At 49.2% G+C, this 16,246-nt stretch overlaps 1 protein-coding gene across 1 annotated transcript in view; it reads right to left on the reverse strand.

Annotated features, from left to right (window-relative positions):
• The window catches only part of MAST2 (microtubule associated serine/threonine kinase 2), a 189,405-nt gene that overhangs the window by 139,623 nt on the left and 33,536 nt on the right, over positions 1-16,246 (reverse strand). Inside the window, exon 3 of the mRNA XM_040361097.1 lies at positions 5,666-5,808. Coding sequence (XP_040217031.1) covers positions 5,666-5,808 — 143 coding nt within the window. The remainder of the gene's footprint in view (positions 1-5,665; positions 5,809-16,246) is intronic.

The raw sequence follows: 16,246 nt of genomic DNA on the forward strand, positions 1-16,246 counted from the left end.
GACATACGCCTCCATCTTCCATAAATCACACCAGATTGTCATGTATTAGCCGTGTGCCCCGGTACAACGTCATGTGCCCAGGTACATCGCCGTGTGACCAGTACATCACCGGTACATTGGCATGTGACCAGGTACATTGCCAGTACATCACCGTGTGTGCCAGTACATTGCTGTGTGCTCAGGTATATTGGCATGTGCTCCAGTACATTGCCGCGTGCTCCAGTACATCACTGGTACATTGGCGTGTGCCCAGGTATATTGCCGGTACACTGGCGTGTGTCCAGGTATGTTGCCGGTACATTGGCGTGTGCCCAGGTATGTTGCCGGTACATTGGCGTGTGCCCAGGTATGTTGCCGGTACATTGGCGTGTGCCCAGGTATGTTGCCGGTACATTGGCGTGTGTCCAGGTATGTTGCCGGTACATTGGCGTGTGCCCAGGTATGTTGCCGGTACATTGGCGTGTGCCCAGGTATGTTGCCGGTACATTGGCGTGTGTCCAGGTATATTGCCGGTACACTGGCGTGTGTCCAGGTATATTGCGGGTACACTGCCGTGTGTCCAGGTATATTGCGGGTACACTGCCGTGTGTCCAGGTACATCGCTGGTACACTGGCGTGTGTCCAGGTACATCGCTGGTACACTGGCGTGTGTCCAGGTATATTGCCGGTACACTGGCGTGTGTCCAGGTATATTGCCGGTACACTGGCGTGTGTCCAGGTATATTGCCGATACATTGGCGTGTGCCCAGGTATATTGCCGGTACACTGGCGTGTGTCCAGGTATATTGCCGGTACATTGGCGTGTGCCCAGGTATATTGCCGATACATTGGCGTGTGCCCAGGTACATTGGCGTGTTCAGGTAGATGGCGGTGTATTCGGCTGCTTCTCAATGGGCACCTGTCATCAGCCGGCTGGAAAGGCTCCATTACTTCCATCTCTGGCCGTCTATCAGCACAACACTCCGCTAATTGAGAGACATTGGCTCAGCGTTGTCAGCCTGCAACAGGAAGTGATGTCACTGGCAGGATCTCCAGGTAAGAACATTGGCACAATGACGATAGATTTGGGGTTTACATACAAATTCTCGTCTATCATTTATTCTTTCTGTGCCGCAATCATCTCATCTCTGAGGTTCCCGTCCTCCAATGGCCTCCACACTCACCACATCTCATCCAATAGAGACCCTTTGGGATGTGGTGGAACGGGAGACCTAGGGGGTCCAACCTGCTACTAGCAAGGGGGACCTAATAAAGGGGATCCAACCCAGGACTAGCAAGGGGGACCTAATAAAGGGGGTCCAACCCTCTACTAGCAAGGGGGACCTAAAAAAGGGGGTTCAACCCGCTACTAGCAAGGGGGACCTAATAAAGGGGTCCAACCCTCTACTAGCAAGGGGGACCTAATAAAGGGGGTCCAACCTGCTACTAGCAAGGGGGAAATAATTAAGGGGGTCCAACCCGCTACTAGCAAGGGGGACCTAATAAAGGGGGTCCAACCCGCTAGTAGCAAGGGGGGCAGAACAAAGGGGGTCCAACCCAGGACTAGCAAGGGGGACCTAATAAAGGGGGTCCAACCCGCTACTAGCAAGGGGGGCCTAATAAAGGGAGTCCAACCCGCTACTAGCAAGGGGGACCTAATGAAGTGGCCGGTGAGTGTATAAAACCAGTAGAAAGCCGATCGCTCTCATCCAGCAGATGGCAGCAGAGAGCTGAAGACACACGGACAGCGCTGCTCAGAGGGGCCCCGGTACGGAGCGCACACTCCGCACTACACAGAGGGGGGGGGGGGGGGATTTCTGGAACACGATTTACTCTTCAATCTTTTTGTATAAAATAAAAAATGAGGCAGAGATGAGTAAAGAGATACAAAGTGCCTCGGATCTGTGAAATGGTGAAACATTGTGGCGCTCAGGATTGTTTATCGCCCACATTTAAGATCTTCCCAGCCGATCAGTTTAAAAATATATATATAAATGGGGGGGGGGGGGGGGGGAATTATCGCTCACACTTCGGCGTGCGTGGCCAATACCCAATGTGTGGCGTGCGATCGCTTACACACCGTGTGCGCCCTACGGGTACGACTGCGTGCATACATGTACACCGGGTGACGGGTCCTCAATACATTTTTTTACTTTTTTAAATATTTCGTATAAAAAAAAAAAAAATTGGCTTCATAAAAAAGGTGGGGGCGGGGCTACCAACCCTCCTACATGACAGGATTGGGCAGGTGACAGGTACTCTTTATGGAAACATCACAGGTCTATTGAACCCCTCAGGTCTCTCCTCGTGTGCCCCTCTGTCCAGATAATTCATCCTAATCAGCATTCAGAATTTCTGTATAATAATATTAACCTTTCCTATATAATAATAATTCCTGAATAAAATGGATAATAATCATTTCCGTCGAAAGATGCATTATTCCTGAATAATAATAATAATTCTGATTATATTTATGTATTATCATAATTCCTGAATAATAAAAAAAATAATAATTTTGATTTCAATATGATCTCCTGTATAATGCTACATAGGCTGGTTGAAAAAAGTCCATCTAGTTCAATAATAAAAGTTTTTTTATTATTATATTTATAATATGATTATTAATATTATTATAATAATTTTTTATTCGTTGAACTAGATGGACTAATAATAATAACTAATATTATAAATAATTATAATAATAATAAAAAAAAGCATATGTAACATTATAGGAGGAGTTCATATTGTTATCAACATTTTTAATATTCAGGAATTATGATTATACATTATAATCAGAATTATTATTCATATACATTAAAAATTATTGGGGTAGATTCAAGTAGGGGAGCGCGCACTACTACGGCGGCGCAGCGTACCGTTTTTAGGCTACGCCTCCGTAAATTACTTGAGCTACGCTTCATTCACGAAGCATTTGCTCCGTAATTTGCGGGGGCGTTTCGTAAAAGGGGCCGGCGTAAGCGCGCGTAATTTAAATGATTCCGTAGGGGGCGTGGATCATTTAAATTAGGCGCGTTTCCGCGCTGAACGTACTGCGCATGCTCCGTCGGGAAAATTTCCCGACGTGCATTGCGGTAAAGGACGTCGCAAGGACGTCATTTGCTTTGACGTAAACGGCGTCCAGCGCCATTCACGATTCTCTTGCGCAAACGACATAAATTTCGAAAATCGCGACGCGGGAACGACGTGTATACTTACCATTGGCTGCGCCTCCTAATAGCAGGAGCAGCCTTACGCGGAACCCGACGAACGCAAACAACGACCGCCGGGCGCGCGTACGTTTGTGAATCGGCGTGAGTATGCAATTTGCATACTCTACGCTGACCACTACGGGAACGCCACCTAGCGGCCAGCCTTATGCCACGCATATCTTAGGCTACAGTCGGCGTATCGAGCTTTCTGAATACAGAAAGTCGATACGCCGGCTCTACTTAGCAATTACGCTGCGTATCTATGGATACGCAGGCGTAATTGCTACCTGAATCTACCCCAGTGTTATTATTAATGGCTAAAAAAAATATATTCTTATATATTAACCACTTTAGCCCCGGGCCTGTTTTTCAGAGTCGGTGTTTACGAGACAAAACCATTTTTTTTTGCTAGAAAATTACTTAAAACCCCCAAACATTATATATATTTTTTTTTCTAACACCCTAGAGAATAAAATGGAAGTCATTGCAATACTTTTTGTCACACCGTATTTGCGCAGCGGTCTTACAAGCGCACTTTTTTGGGAAAAAATTCACTTTTTTAAATGAAAAAATAAGACAACAATAAATTTGGCCCAATTTTTTTATATATTGTGAAAGATAATGTTACGCCGAGTAAAATGATACCCAACATGTCACGCTTAAAAATTGCGCCCGCTCGTGGCATGGCGTCAAACTTTTACCCTTAAAAATCTGGATAGGCGACGTTTAAAAAATTCTACAAGTTGCATTTTTTGAGTTACAGAGTAGGCCTAAGGCTAAAATTAATGCTCTCGCTCTAACGATCGCGGCGATACCTCACTTGTGTGGTTTGAATACCGTTTTCATATGTCGGTGCTACTCGCATATACGTTTGCTTCTACGCGCGAGCTCGTCGGGACGGGGCGCTTTAAAAAAAATTTTTTTTGCTTTTCGCATTTATTTTTATTTATTTTAGAATTTTTAACACTGAAAAAAAAAAAAAAAAAAAAAAATTATCACTTTTATTCCTATTACAAGGAATGTAAACATCCCTTGTAATAGAAAAAAGCATGACAGGTCCTCTTATATATGATATCTGGGGTCAAAAAGACCTCAGATCTCATATTTGGGCTTAAATGCAAAAAAAAAAAAAAAAATTTGGAAATGTCATTTTTTCAAATGACAAAAAAAAAAAAAATGTTTCTTTAAGACGCTGGGCGGGACTGACGTTTTGACGTCACTTCCGCCCAGCGGAGCTATGGGGACGGGCGAAGGAGATTTTTCCTTCAGTCTCGTCCCCGCTCACCAGCCGGATGGTCGCGATCTCCTCCGCCGCTTCCGACGGCTCCGGTAAGCGGTGGAGGGCGCGGGAGAGCGGCGGGAGGGGGGGGGGGCCCTCTCCCGCCACCGATAACGGCGATCTCGCGGTGAATCCGCCGCGGAGATCTCTAAAGTGAGGACGTATAACGACGGTGGGCGGTCGGCAAGTAGTTAATAATCCTAAGCCCCCTTTCACACTTGTACGACTTCAAAGTCGCGCGATTTTACCGCGATTTCGCGGCCGTGATTTCAATGAATGCCTGTGTAAGTGGCATCAAAATCGGACCAAAGTAGTGCAAGGACTACATAAAATCGTGCCAGTATGAATGGTAGTCAATGAAAATAATGGAGAATGACTTGTCATACGATTTTGCAGTCCAAAATCGTGAGACAAGTCGTATAAGTGTGAAAGGGGACTAATACCTGTATAACAATAATAATTCCTGTATAAATAATATTCCTGAATAATAATATTTAGCACTTCATGGATGGACGGATGATAGAAGGGGAGGATTTGGGGCGGCGCAGAGCAGGAATGAGGACATCTCCGGGAAGGAAGGGGTTAACGCTGGAAAAGCTGGAAGGACAGAAGAATCCCGAGTTGGCGGGGAGAGACTCTCTGCGGGCCAAGCTGTTGGCAGGAGTCTCTCTCCTCCAGCGCTGACAATACACACACAGTGCAGCAGCAGCTGCACATCCCCCCCCCCCCTCCACCTCTAATGAGGAGCTCAGCGCCCCCCCCAGCGTCCTGCACTCCTCACACTCCACACCGAGGAATGAGGAGCCCAGCACACAGAGACTAAACATCCAGCGAGGAACTTCCAGATACATTGTGTAAGTGAGGCCTCCGCATCATCACCCCCCCCTCCTCCGAGACAATTCATGGTCAACGCATTTCACATCGAGAACCCGCCAATAAGAGCCAATCACAGACAGACAATCCCCCAACACTCACCCAGATTACCTGCAACCTACCACTAAAGTAACTCTCCCAATCACAGCCCCCTCAACGACAGTCCCCCAATCACAGCAGCCCCCCCAATCAAAGCAGCCCCCCCCCCAATCACAGCAGCCCCCCCGCCTCCTCCATCCATCTCTCACACCACCATCCTGAGAGCGTCAGGGAGGGTCGGGGCGGGGACATAGTTGTAGTGACGTCAATTCATAGGAAGACTTACCAGGCCGGCGGTTAGAGACGGAGCCGATTGGCCCAGAGATTGGTTCCTCATCCGGACCAGATTGGACGATTCTCCTGGAGGCTGCCATGTTAGCTGGCCCACGCCGCTGTGCACGCTGCTAGAGAGGGGGAGGAGCTGTTTTCCTGGAAGAAAAAAAAAATTCCATCAGATCCCAAAGATGACACAAAATTCACCAAACTGGAGAGACGCGGCGGAATCCGCTATGAGGGGAAACCGCGAGTCCGACAACTGGAGAGCCGCACCGACAACTGCATTTGTGTATATGTGTGGTGGTGGGTTCCTTTGATTTTATTTATTTTTTTTACATTTTTATTAAAATTTTTACTTCCCCCCCCCCCCCCCCCCCCCATTTAGAATATTACCAAACCAAAGAGCCTGCACTTGCATCTTTTCTGACCTTTTCACTAGTTTTGCATTTGGTTAGGGTCAGTGTCACTACTGGTAGTATGAGGGCCATACCTGGACCCTATAGGGTCAGTGTCACTACTGGTAGTATGAGGTCCATACCTGGACCCTATAGGGTCAGTGTCACTACTGGTAGTATGAGGCCATACCTGGACCCTATAGGGTCAGTGTCACTACTGGTAGTATGAGGCCATACCTGGACCCTATAGGGTCAGTGTCACTACTGGTAGTATGAGGTCCATACCTGGACCCTAAAGGGTCAGTGTCACTACTGGTAGTATGAGGTCCATACCTGGACCCTATAGGGTCAGTGTCACTACTGGTAGTATGAGGCCATACCTGGACCCTATAGGGTCAGTGTCACTACTGGTAGTATGAGGCCATACCTGGACCCTATAGGGTCAGTGTCACTACTAGTAGTATGAGGTCCATACCTGGACCCTATAGGGTCAGTGTCACTACTGGTAGTATGAGGCCATACCTGGACCCTATAGGGTCAGTGTCACTACTGGTAGTATGAGGCCATACCTGGACCCTATAGGGTCAGTGTCACTACTAGTAGTATGAGGCCATACCTGGACCCTATTGGGTCAGTGTCACTACTGGTAGTATGAGGTCCATACCTGGACCCTATAGGGCAGGGGTGGGGAACCTACGGCCCGCGGGCCGCATGCGGCCCGCAAAATCATTCCATCCGGCCCCCCTGTGCCGCTGAGTGTCCGCAGAGCTGTGGGCTGGAGCCCCTAATGGGTCGGTGAAAAGCCCCGAGTAGTCTCGGCCATTAAGGCTTTCACTAATAGCCCCAAATCCCGCCGAGCAGGAAACATTTTTTTTTCAGCCCTTCTGCCTGGTTGGCTGGTGGAACTGTCTGTCTCCCTCGATGTGGGAGTGGCGGGGAACACCAGCCAACCAGGCAGAAGGGCTGAAAAAAAACAGATAACGGAAGCGATTGGCAGGCTCTGCGCTGACGTGTGCACGTGTTTACAGCGCGGCAGCAGGGGCGCGCCAAGTTTAATTTTCTCCATCTCCAGCTGCAAGGTAAGCAAACACTCTCCTGTACCGCAGGGGAGAGAGAGAGACATTGAGCAGCGCTGAGTAGAGAGCTCTCAGCTGCTGAAGCTAACATAAGTAAACCAGCAGGTGATTTCCCTCTGTTCAGCGCTGCTCACTGTCTCTCCATCTGCATGATTAATGCAAGAAATAACAGTGCTGGGGGGGGGGGGTGTCTGTGTAAATCTAAAAGGGGTCTAGTGGTGCAGAGTGTTGCTGTGTAATGTAAAAGGGGTCCAGAGTGCTGTGTAATGTAAAAGGGGTCCAGAGATGCGGTGCTGCTTAATGTAAAAGGGGTCCAGAGGTGCGTTGCTGTGCAATGTAAAAGGGGTCCAGAGGTGCGGTGCTGTGCAATGTAAAAGGGGTCCAGAGGTGCGTTGCTGTGCAATGTAAAAGGGGTCCAGAGGTGCGTTGCTGTGCAATGTAAAAGGGGTCCAGATGTGCGGTGCTGTGTAATGTAATAGGGGCCCAGATGTGCGGTGCTGTGTAATGTAAAAGGGGTCCAAATGTGCGGTGCTGTGCAATGTAAAAGGGGTCCAGATGTGCGTTGCTGTGCAATGTAAAAGGGGTCCAGAGGTGCGGTGCTGTGCAATGTAAAAGGGGTCCAGAGGTGCGGTGCTGTGTAATGTAATAGGGGTCCAGAGGTGCGGTGCTGTGTAATGTAATAGGGGTCCAGATGTGCGGTGCTGTGCAATGTAATAGGGGTCCAGATGTGGGGTGCTGTGTAATGTAAAAGGGGTCCAGATGTGCGGTGCTGTGTAATGTAAAAGGGGTCCAAATGTGCGGTGCTGTGCAATGTAAAAGGGGTCCAGATGTGCGGTGCTGTGTAATGTAAAAGGTGTTCAGATGTGCGGTGTAATGTAAAAGGGGTCCAGAGGTGCGGTGCTGTGTAATGTAAAAGGGGTCCAGATGTGCGGTGCTGTGCAATGTAAAAGGGGTCCAGATGTGCGGTGCTGTGTAATGTAAAAGGGGTCCAGATGTGCGGTGCTGTGTAATGTAAAAGGGGTCCAGATGTGCGGTGCTGTGCAATGTAAAAGGGGTCCAGATGTGCGGTGCTGTGTAATGTAAAGGGGGTCCAGATGTGCGGTGCTGTGCAATGTAAAAAAGAGATTTTTAATACAGCTTACCTGTAAAATCTTTTTCTTGGAGTACATCACGGGACACAGAGCGGCATTCATTACTATATGGGTTATATGGAGTACCTTCAGGTGTAGACACTGGCAATCTCAAACAGGAAATGCCCCTCCCTATATAACCCCCTCCCATAGGAGGAGTACCTCAGTTTTGTAGCAAGCAGTATGCCTCCCAAAATGGTCCTCAAAAAAGAGGGGTGGGAGCTCTGTGTCCCGTGATGTACTCCAAGAAAAAGATTTTACAGGTAAGCTGTATTAAAAATCTCTTTTTCTTTATCGTACATCACGGGACACAGAGCGGCATTCATTACTATATGGGATGTCCCAAAGCAATGCTTACAATGAGGGGAGGGAGAACATCTCCAAGACAAAAGGATTTAATTTAGAGATATACTCAAATCATAATAAATCCAACTTAGTTGAGAAAAATAATTTTAAATTTAACTCAAAAAAGAGGAGCCCCCGGAATCCGAGGGTCTCAAACTGCAGCCTGCAGCACTGCCTGCCCGAAGGCAGTATCAGTATTCCTTCTTACGTCCAACTTGTAGAATTTTGTAAACGTGTGGACAGAAGACCAGGTTGCCGCCTTGCAAACTTGAGCCATAGAGATCTGGTGGTGTGCTGCCCAGGAGGCGCCCATGGCTCTAGTAGAATGAGCCTTTAATGATACTGGAGGAGGCAACCCTTTCAAGCCGTAGGCCTGAGTGATTAATTGCTTAATCCACCTAGAAATGGTGGACTTTGCAGCTGCCTGCCCCTTCTTGGGCCCATCCGGTAGAATGAACAGCACATCTGTTTTCCGGATCTTCTTTGTAGCTTTAAGATAGGCCTTCATGGCCCTGACAATATCCAAGGTATGCAGCAACCCTTCCTTTCTGGAAGTAGGTTTAGGGAAGAAGGATGGTAATACCAAATCCTGGTTCAAATGAAAACTGGATATGACCTTCGGTAGGAAGGAAGGATGAGGGCGGAGAACGACCTTGTCCTTATGAAAAACAAGATATGGTTCCTTACAGGATAAGGCCGCTAGCTCCGAAACTCTTCTTGCGGAAACTATGGCAACCAAAAATACTAACTTCCTTGTCAGTAGAACCAAAGGAATTTCAGCCAACGGCTCAAACGGTTGTTTCTGTAAACTTGACAGAACAAGATTTAAATCCCACGGACAAAGCGGGGATTTAACTGGAGGTCTAATACGTAAGACCCCTTGAAGGAAGGTCTTAACCAGCGAGTGGGTGGCCAGCGGCCGCTGAAACCACACTGACAGAGCAGAAATCTGTCCTTTGATTGTGCTTAATGCCAATCCTTTATCCACTCCTAGCTGGAGAAAACGTAATACTCTATCGATGGTAAATTTGCGAGAAAGCCATCGCTTGGACTCACACCAGCCTACATAGGCCTTCCAGACCCTGTAATAAATCACCCTAGAGACCGGTTTCCTGGCTCTGATTAGGGTAGAGACTACTTTCTGAGACAGACCTCTACCCCTGAGAATCAGGGATTCAGCTTCCAGGCCGTCAAATTTAGATGCCGTAAGGCAGGGTGGAGGATCGGACCTTGCGATAGCAGGTCTGGCCGTAGAGGAAGAGTCCAAGGGTCTCCCACTACCATCTTTAGGATGAGTGAGTACCATGCCCTTCTGGGCCATGCTGGAGCTACCAGGATGACTGGTATGTGTTCCACCCGGATCCTGCGCAGCAGGCGGGGTAGTAACTGGAGCGGGGGAAACGCATAAAGAAGTTTGAACTGATGCCAAGGGCAAACCAACGCATCGGTTCCGCAGGCCATCGGATCCCTTGAGCGGGATATGAACCTGTCTAGTTTCTTGTTGAGTCTCGATGCCATGATATCCACGTCCGGCACTCCCCATCTTTGGCAGAGTGCTTGAAAGACTTGTGGATGCAGAGACCATTCCCCCGGCCATAGAGTCTGGCGGCTTAAGAAGTCCGCCTGAAAGTTGTCCACTCCTGGAATGAATATTGCCGATATGCAGGGCACATGCGCCTCTGCCCATAGGAGAATCAAGCTCACCTCTCTGAGCGGCTTGACTCCTGGTTCCCCCTTGGTGATTTATGTATGCCACGGCCGTGGCATTGTCTGATTGAATTCTCACCGGGAACCCCTGCAATTTTGACGTCCAAGCCCTGAGGGCTAGTCGAGCAGCTCTGAGCTCCAAGATGTTGATGGGCAACTGCTTCTCTGGCTTTGCCCAAGTACCTTGGCGAGTGCAACCATCCAAAATTGCTCCCCAGCCCGTCAGGCTGGCGTCTGTGGTCACTATCTTCCAAGCCACTGGGCTGAAAGACTTCCCCTTCAGTAGATTCTGAGGGTCTAACCACCAACACAGACTTTGTCGGACTCTTGATAAGAGCGGCAACGGGATATCCAAGGCCTGTGGCCTTCTGCTCCATGCTGACAGGATGGCTGCCTGTAGGATGCGAGTGTGGCTCTGGGCGTATGGTACCGCCTCGAACGTGGCCACCATCTTGCCTAGTAACCTCATACATAGGCGAATAGTCGGTTCTTTCTTGCTTAGAACCAGTAGGATTAATTCCTTGATGGCTTTTACCTTCCTCAGAGGTAGGAACACTCCTTGTTGTTCTGTGTCTAATCTCATGCCGAGATATTCCAACTGCCTTGTGGGCTGGAAGGCTGACTTTTCTCGATTTAGGACCCAGCCGAACCTCTCGAGGTATTGGACCGTGAGGGCCACTGCTCGCTCCAAGCCGGGAGACGAGTGGTCTATGACTAGGAGGTCGTCCAGGTATGCTAGGATCGTGACCCCTTGGATCCTTAGCTTGGCTAGGATCGGAGCTAGGACCTTCGTGAACACCCGGGGGGCCGTAGCCAACCCGAAGGGAAGCGCCACGAATTGGAAGTGACGCGAAGCCACCATGAAGCGTAGATATCTTTGATGTGGCTGATAAATTGGAACATGAAGGTAGGCATCCTTTATGTCTATGGACGCCATGAAGTCGTCCTTCTGGAGTGTGGCAGCTGCTGACCGCACGGATTCCATCCGAAATGAGCGGATCTTTAGATATGCATTTACCATCTTTAGGTCCAAAATTGGCCTGACATCTCCATTGGGGATGATGAATAGGTTGGAGTAGAAACCCAGCCCCTGTTCCAGGACTGGCCGGAATCCGAGGCGGATCGTTTGGAATCCTCGACTCCTGGAAATGAGGAGGAGGAAACCTTTAGGAAATCTAATTTGTAGCCTGTGGCCACGGAAGACCGTACCCACTCGTCGGGAATGCTGGCTTCCCAAATCTCTGAAAAGAGTCGCAGCCTTCCCCCCACCTTCGTGGGTGGGGGCGCCCCTTCATAAGGTCGGCTTGGGGGCTGGTTTTGCTGGTTTGCGAAACCACTGCCTTTTGCCTCTAACAGCCTGTCCTTGTGATTTGCTGTTGAAGCCGAAGTTTGCTTTTGCAGGAGGCCGTCGATACTGCTTGGCATTAGAGGGCCCCTGCCCAGGGGAATACTGTCGTTTAAACGCAGGCCCCTGAACCTTCTTCTTAGTTGGCAAGAGAGTACTCTTGCCGTTTGAAATGGTCTGAATGTATTTATCTAGGTCTTCTCCGAAGAGTCGTCCTCCATGGAAGGGGAACCCTACCAGGAGCTTCTTGCATGGGGGCTCAGCCTCCCAGCTTTTTAACCATAAGAGTCTTCTCATATGGATAAGGGATAACGATAAACGTGACGCTTGCTGGATAGAATCCTTGATTGCGTCTACCGTAAAACATATGGCCTTAGGGACATCCGAAAATTCTTCTGCCTGCTGGGCAGGAATAAGCTTAAGCATCTGCTTAAATTGATCCGATAATGCTTGAGCGACCCCAATCGCAGCCACAGCTGGCTGTACTACTGCCCCTGCAGTAGTGAAGGAGTTCTTAAGTAGTGCTTCCAAGCGCTTATCAACTGGATCCTTGAACACCTGTATGTTTTCTACAGGGCATGTTAACGATTTGTTAACACATGAGATGGCTGCGTCCACTGCAGGAGTAGCCCATCTTTTGGAAAAATTTTCTTCCATAGGATATAGGACAGAGAACTTCTTAGGTGGTAAGAAGATCTTATCTGGCTTGTTCCAATCTTGGAACAAAACTCCCTCTAATAGAGGATGGATCGGAAACACAGCATTGCTTTGAGGCGCCCTCAGTGAGCCCAAAGCTGAAACCGTCGATACCTGGAGATCTGGTACTGGCAAGTTGAATGCCCTATGGACCAAGTCCGACAATCCTTGAATCCACCAGCTCTCCCTCAGGGAGACTGCCCCAGACTCCTCTGTATCCGGATCTTCGATCCCTGAACCTACTTGGTCCTTGTCCAAGAGGTCGTCCAATTCCCCTGAGGAAAGGACCTCCTCTTCTGAGGGTCCGCGCTCGGGCGACGGAGATCTATTCCGCTTACTGCCCCGCATAGCTGCGGCTATCATTTTACCCATGCTTTTCTGCATCTCTTTTAAAGAGGTGAGTAATACCTCCTCCGTGACCATCTTAGGGTTGGACTGACCCGCGTCAGCTCCAGCCCCAGATCCCGATGGCCCCAAGGCTCCCTGTGGGGAAAGCAGCGGCATAGCATTGTCCGAGACCTCAGACTCTCTGGGGGAATCCCCACCTCTTGTACCCTTGTTTTTTGATGCCATGGTACAATACCGAGGTACACCTGCTACTTATTGGTACCTGGGACTTATAAATAGTTAAATGCCCAAACACCTGTTTGGGGGATAAAAAATGCTTCCTCTCCCCTAGATGACACTTTTTTTTTTTTTTTTTTTTTCAAATCTAGGAAAGAAAAAACATTCTGTCCCCCTGAGTAGTATTGCAAGAAAAACTATGAGATGGAAAAGAAACAGCCTATTCCTAGGCTTGAAAACAGTCTTTCTGAAGACTGCAATATTCTTTCTGGCCACTGTGTGTCCTCGGCGCCCCGTGCTTGCCGTTCTGGTCTTTCCTCCTCAGTTCCAAAGTATTGAATGAGCTATATGGAACAAACAAGGAAGGGCCGCCCCTTCCTTAAGCCACTGACCCGCCCTTCCCCCCCAGCAATCTCAAACAGGAAATGCCCCTCCCGACAGGGGGGGGGTGGGGTTGGGAGGAAGGGACCTCTCTGCTCCAGCAAACTGCAGGCCGTGAGGAGGAAGACTGAATGGAGCATCGCCTGGAGGCTTGCAGGTAAGCACAGCTCTCTGACACACACATATACTTTTATATCACACAGGCCCCACTCAATGCTTTTCCAACACTACAAGGGAGGTCACATCTTATGGGGAATAATACATATAGAGCCATCCTATCTTTATGATATGTGACTAGTTTGCCAGATGCAGTGCATAACTTTAGGCATGTCCCCTGTGACCCCCCAGAAAAAACCTGCTAAGAACCAAGTTCCGCAAGTTTTCCCCTCACTTACCTGCTCCATGCCGCAGGACTTTGCCAAGCAAGAGGCCCAATCTTCCCCCATCTCGGTGGGGATGTCTAGACCTTCAGGCCCTGGGTTCCTATGAAGGATCCACTGTCCTGGGCCCATATAGCACTCTGGCAACAGAAACATTAGGCACCCAAAGGTTTCTAAGTTCTGGGCCCAGGGTCCAGCTCTCTAAAAAGAAAGGCATTATGGGCTATACCCCAAGGGTTTGGGGTCCGGTTACTGACCACTTTAGCGCTGAGGCTTTTTTGGACAGAACCGGTTAGCTCACCTAATCCCAAGGATGTGGAGGCAAGCTAAACCATGACTAACACCTAAGACACTGGCGGAAAAACTGAGGTACTCCTCCTATGGGAGGGGGTTATATAGGGAGGGGCATTTCCTGTTTGAGATTGCCAGTGTCTACACCTGAAGGTACTCCATATAACCCATATAGTAATGAATGCCGCTCTGTGTCCCGTGATGTACGATAAAGAAAGGGGTCCAGATGTGCGGTGCTGTGTAATGTAAAAGGGGTCCAGATGTGCGGTGCAATGTAAAAGGGGCCCAGAGGTGCAGTGCTGTGTAATGTAAAAGGGGTCCAGATGTGCGGTGCTGTGCAATGTAAAAGGGGTCCAGATGTGCGGTGCTGTGTAATGTAAAAGGGGTCCAGAGGTGCGGTGCTGTGTAATGTAATAGGGGTCCAGATGTGCGGTGCTGTGTAATGTAATAGGGGTCCAGATGTGCGGTGCTGTGCAATGTAATAGGGGTCCAGATGTGCGGTGCTGTGCAATGTAAAAGGGGTCCAGAGGTGCGGTGCTGTGTAATGTAAAAGGGGTCCAGATGTGCGGTGCTGTGTAATGTAAAAGGGGTCCAGATGTGCGGTGCAATGTAAAAGGGGCCCAGAGGTGCGGTGCTGTGTAATGTAAAAGGGGTCCAGATGTGCGGTGCTGTGTAATGTAAAAGGGGTCCAGATGTGCGGTGCTGTGTAATGTAAAAGGGGTTCAGATGTGCAGTGCTAATTTTTAAGTTGATCATTTTGTACGGCCCCCGAATGATTTTACAAAAATCCAAATGGCCCTTGGCAGAAAAAAGGTTCCCCACCCCTGCTATAGGGTCAGTGTCACTACTGGTAGTATGAGGTCCATACCTGGACACTATAGGAGGTGGCACAGGCAGTCCTGCTCCTCCAGGATGGCACATCAATACATACCATTAGCAGAAGGTTTGCCGTGTCTCCCGGTACAGTCTTGGGAGCATGGAGGAGATTCCAGGGGACTCTAGGAGACAGGACGTTCCTCTAGGAGAGCTGCACAGGGCCGTAGAAGGTCCTTAACCCACCAGCAGGACCGGTATCTGCTCCTTTGTGGAGGAGGAACAGGATGAGCACTGCCAGAGCCCTACAAAATGACCTCCAGGAGGCCACTGGTGTGAATGTCTCTCACCAATCAGAAACAGACTTCATGGGGGTGACCCGAGGGCCCAACGTCCCCTAGTGTGCTCTGTGCTCACTGCCCGGCACCGTGGAGCTCGATTGGCAATTGCCATTGAACACCAGAATTGGCAGGTCAGCCACTGGTGCCCCATGCTTTTCACAGATGAGAGCAGGTTCACCCCGAGCACATGAAAGGGTCTGAAGAAGCCGCGGAGGAATTTTATGCTGCCTGTTCCTCCAACTGACACCAACAATGGGGCACTATTCCCCCCACTGACACCAATGATGGGACACTATTCCTCCCACTGATACCAATGATGGGACACTATTCCCCCCACTGACACCAATGATGGGACACTATTCCTCCCACTGACACCAATGATGGGACACTATTCCTCCCACTGACACCAATGATGGGACACTATTCCTCTCACTGACACCAATGATGGGACACTATTCCTCTCACTGACACCAATGATGGGACACTATTCCTCTCACTGACACCAATGATGGGACACTATTCCTCTCACTGACACCAATGATGGGACACTATTCCTCCCACTGACACCAATGATGGGACACTATTCCTCCCACTGACACCAATGATGGGACACTATTCCTCCCACTGACACCAATGATGGGACACTATTCCTCTCACTGACACCAATGATGGGACACTATTCCTCTCACTGACACCAATGATGGGACACTATTCCTCTCACTGACACCAATGATGGGACACTCTTCCTCCCACTGACACCAATGATGGGACACTATTCCTCCCACTGACACCAATGATGGGACACTATTCCTCTCACTGACACCAATGATGGGACACTATTCCTCTCACTGACACCAATGATGGGACACTATTCCTCTCACTGACACCAATGATGGGACACTATTCCTCCCACTGACACCAATGATGGGGCACTATTCCTCCCAATATCAAAAATGGGAAATGTTTTACTCCCATTGGCAACACTGTGCCCCCCCCCCCCTAAACGTTGATGGCCCTTGGACTTGCAAAGTTCGGAGCCCCCGGTCTTAGAAAATCGAAATCCGGCGCCATGTTTGTTCCCCTTTCGGAATCCTCAGCGGACTCATCGGAGATAAACGCGTCAGTAA

Source organism: Rana temporaria, chromosome 7, assembly GCF_905171775.1.
Source record: "Rana temporaria chromosome 7, aRanTem1.1, whole genome shotgun sequence".
Lineage (NCBI taxonomy): Eukaryota > Metazoa > Chordata > Amphibia > Anura > Ranidae > Rana > Rana temporaria.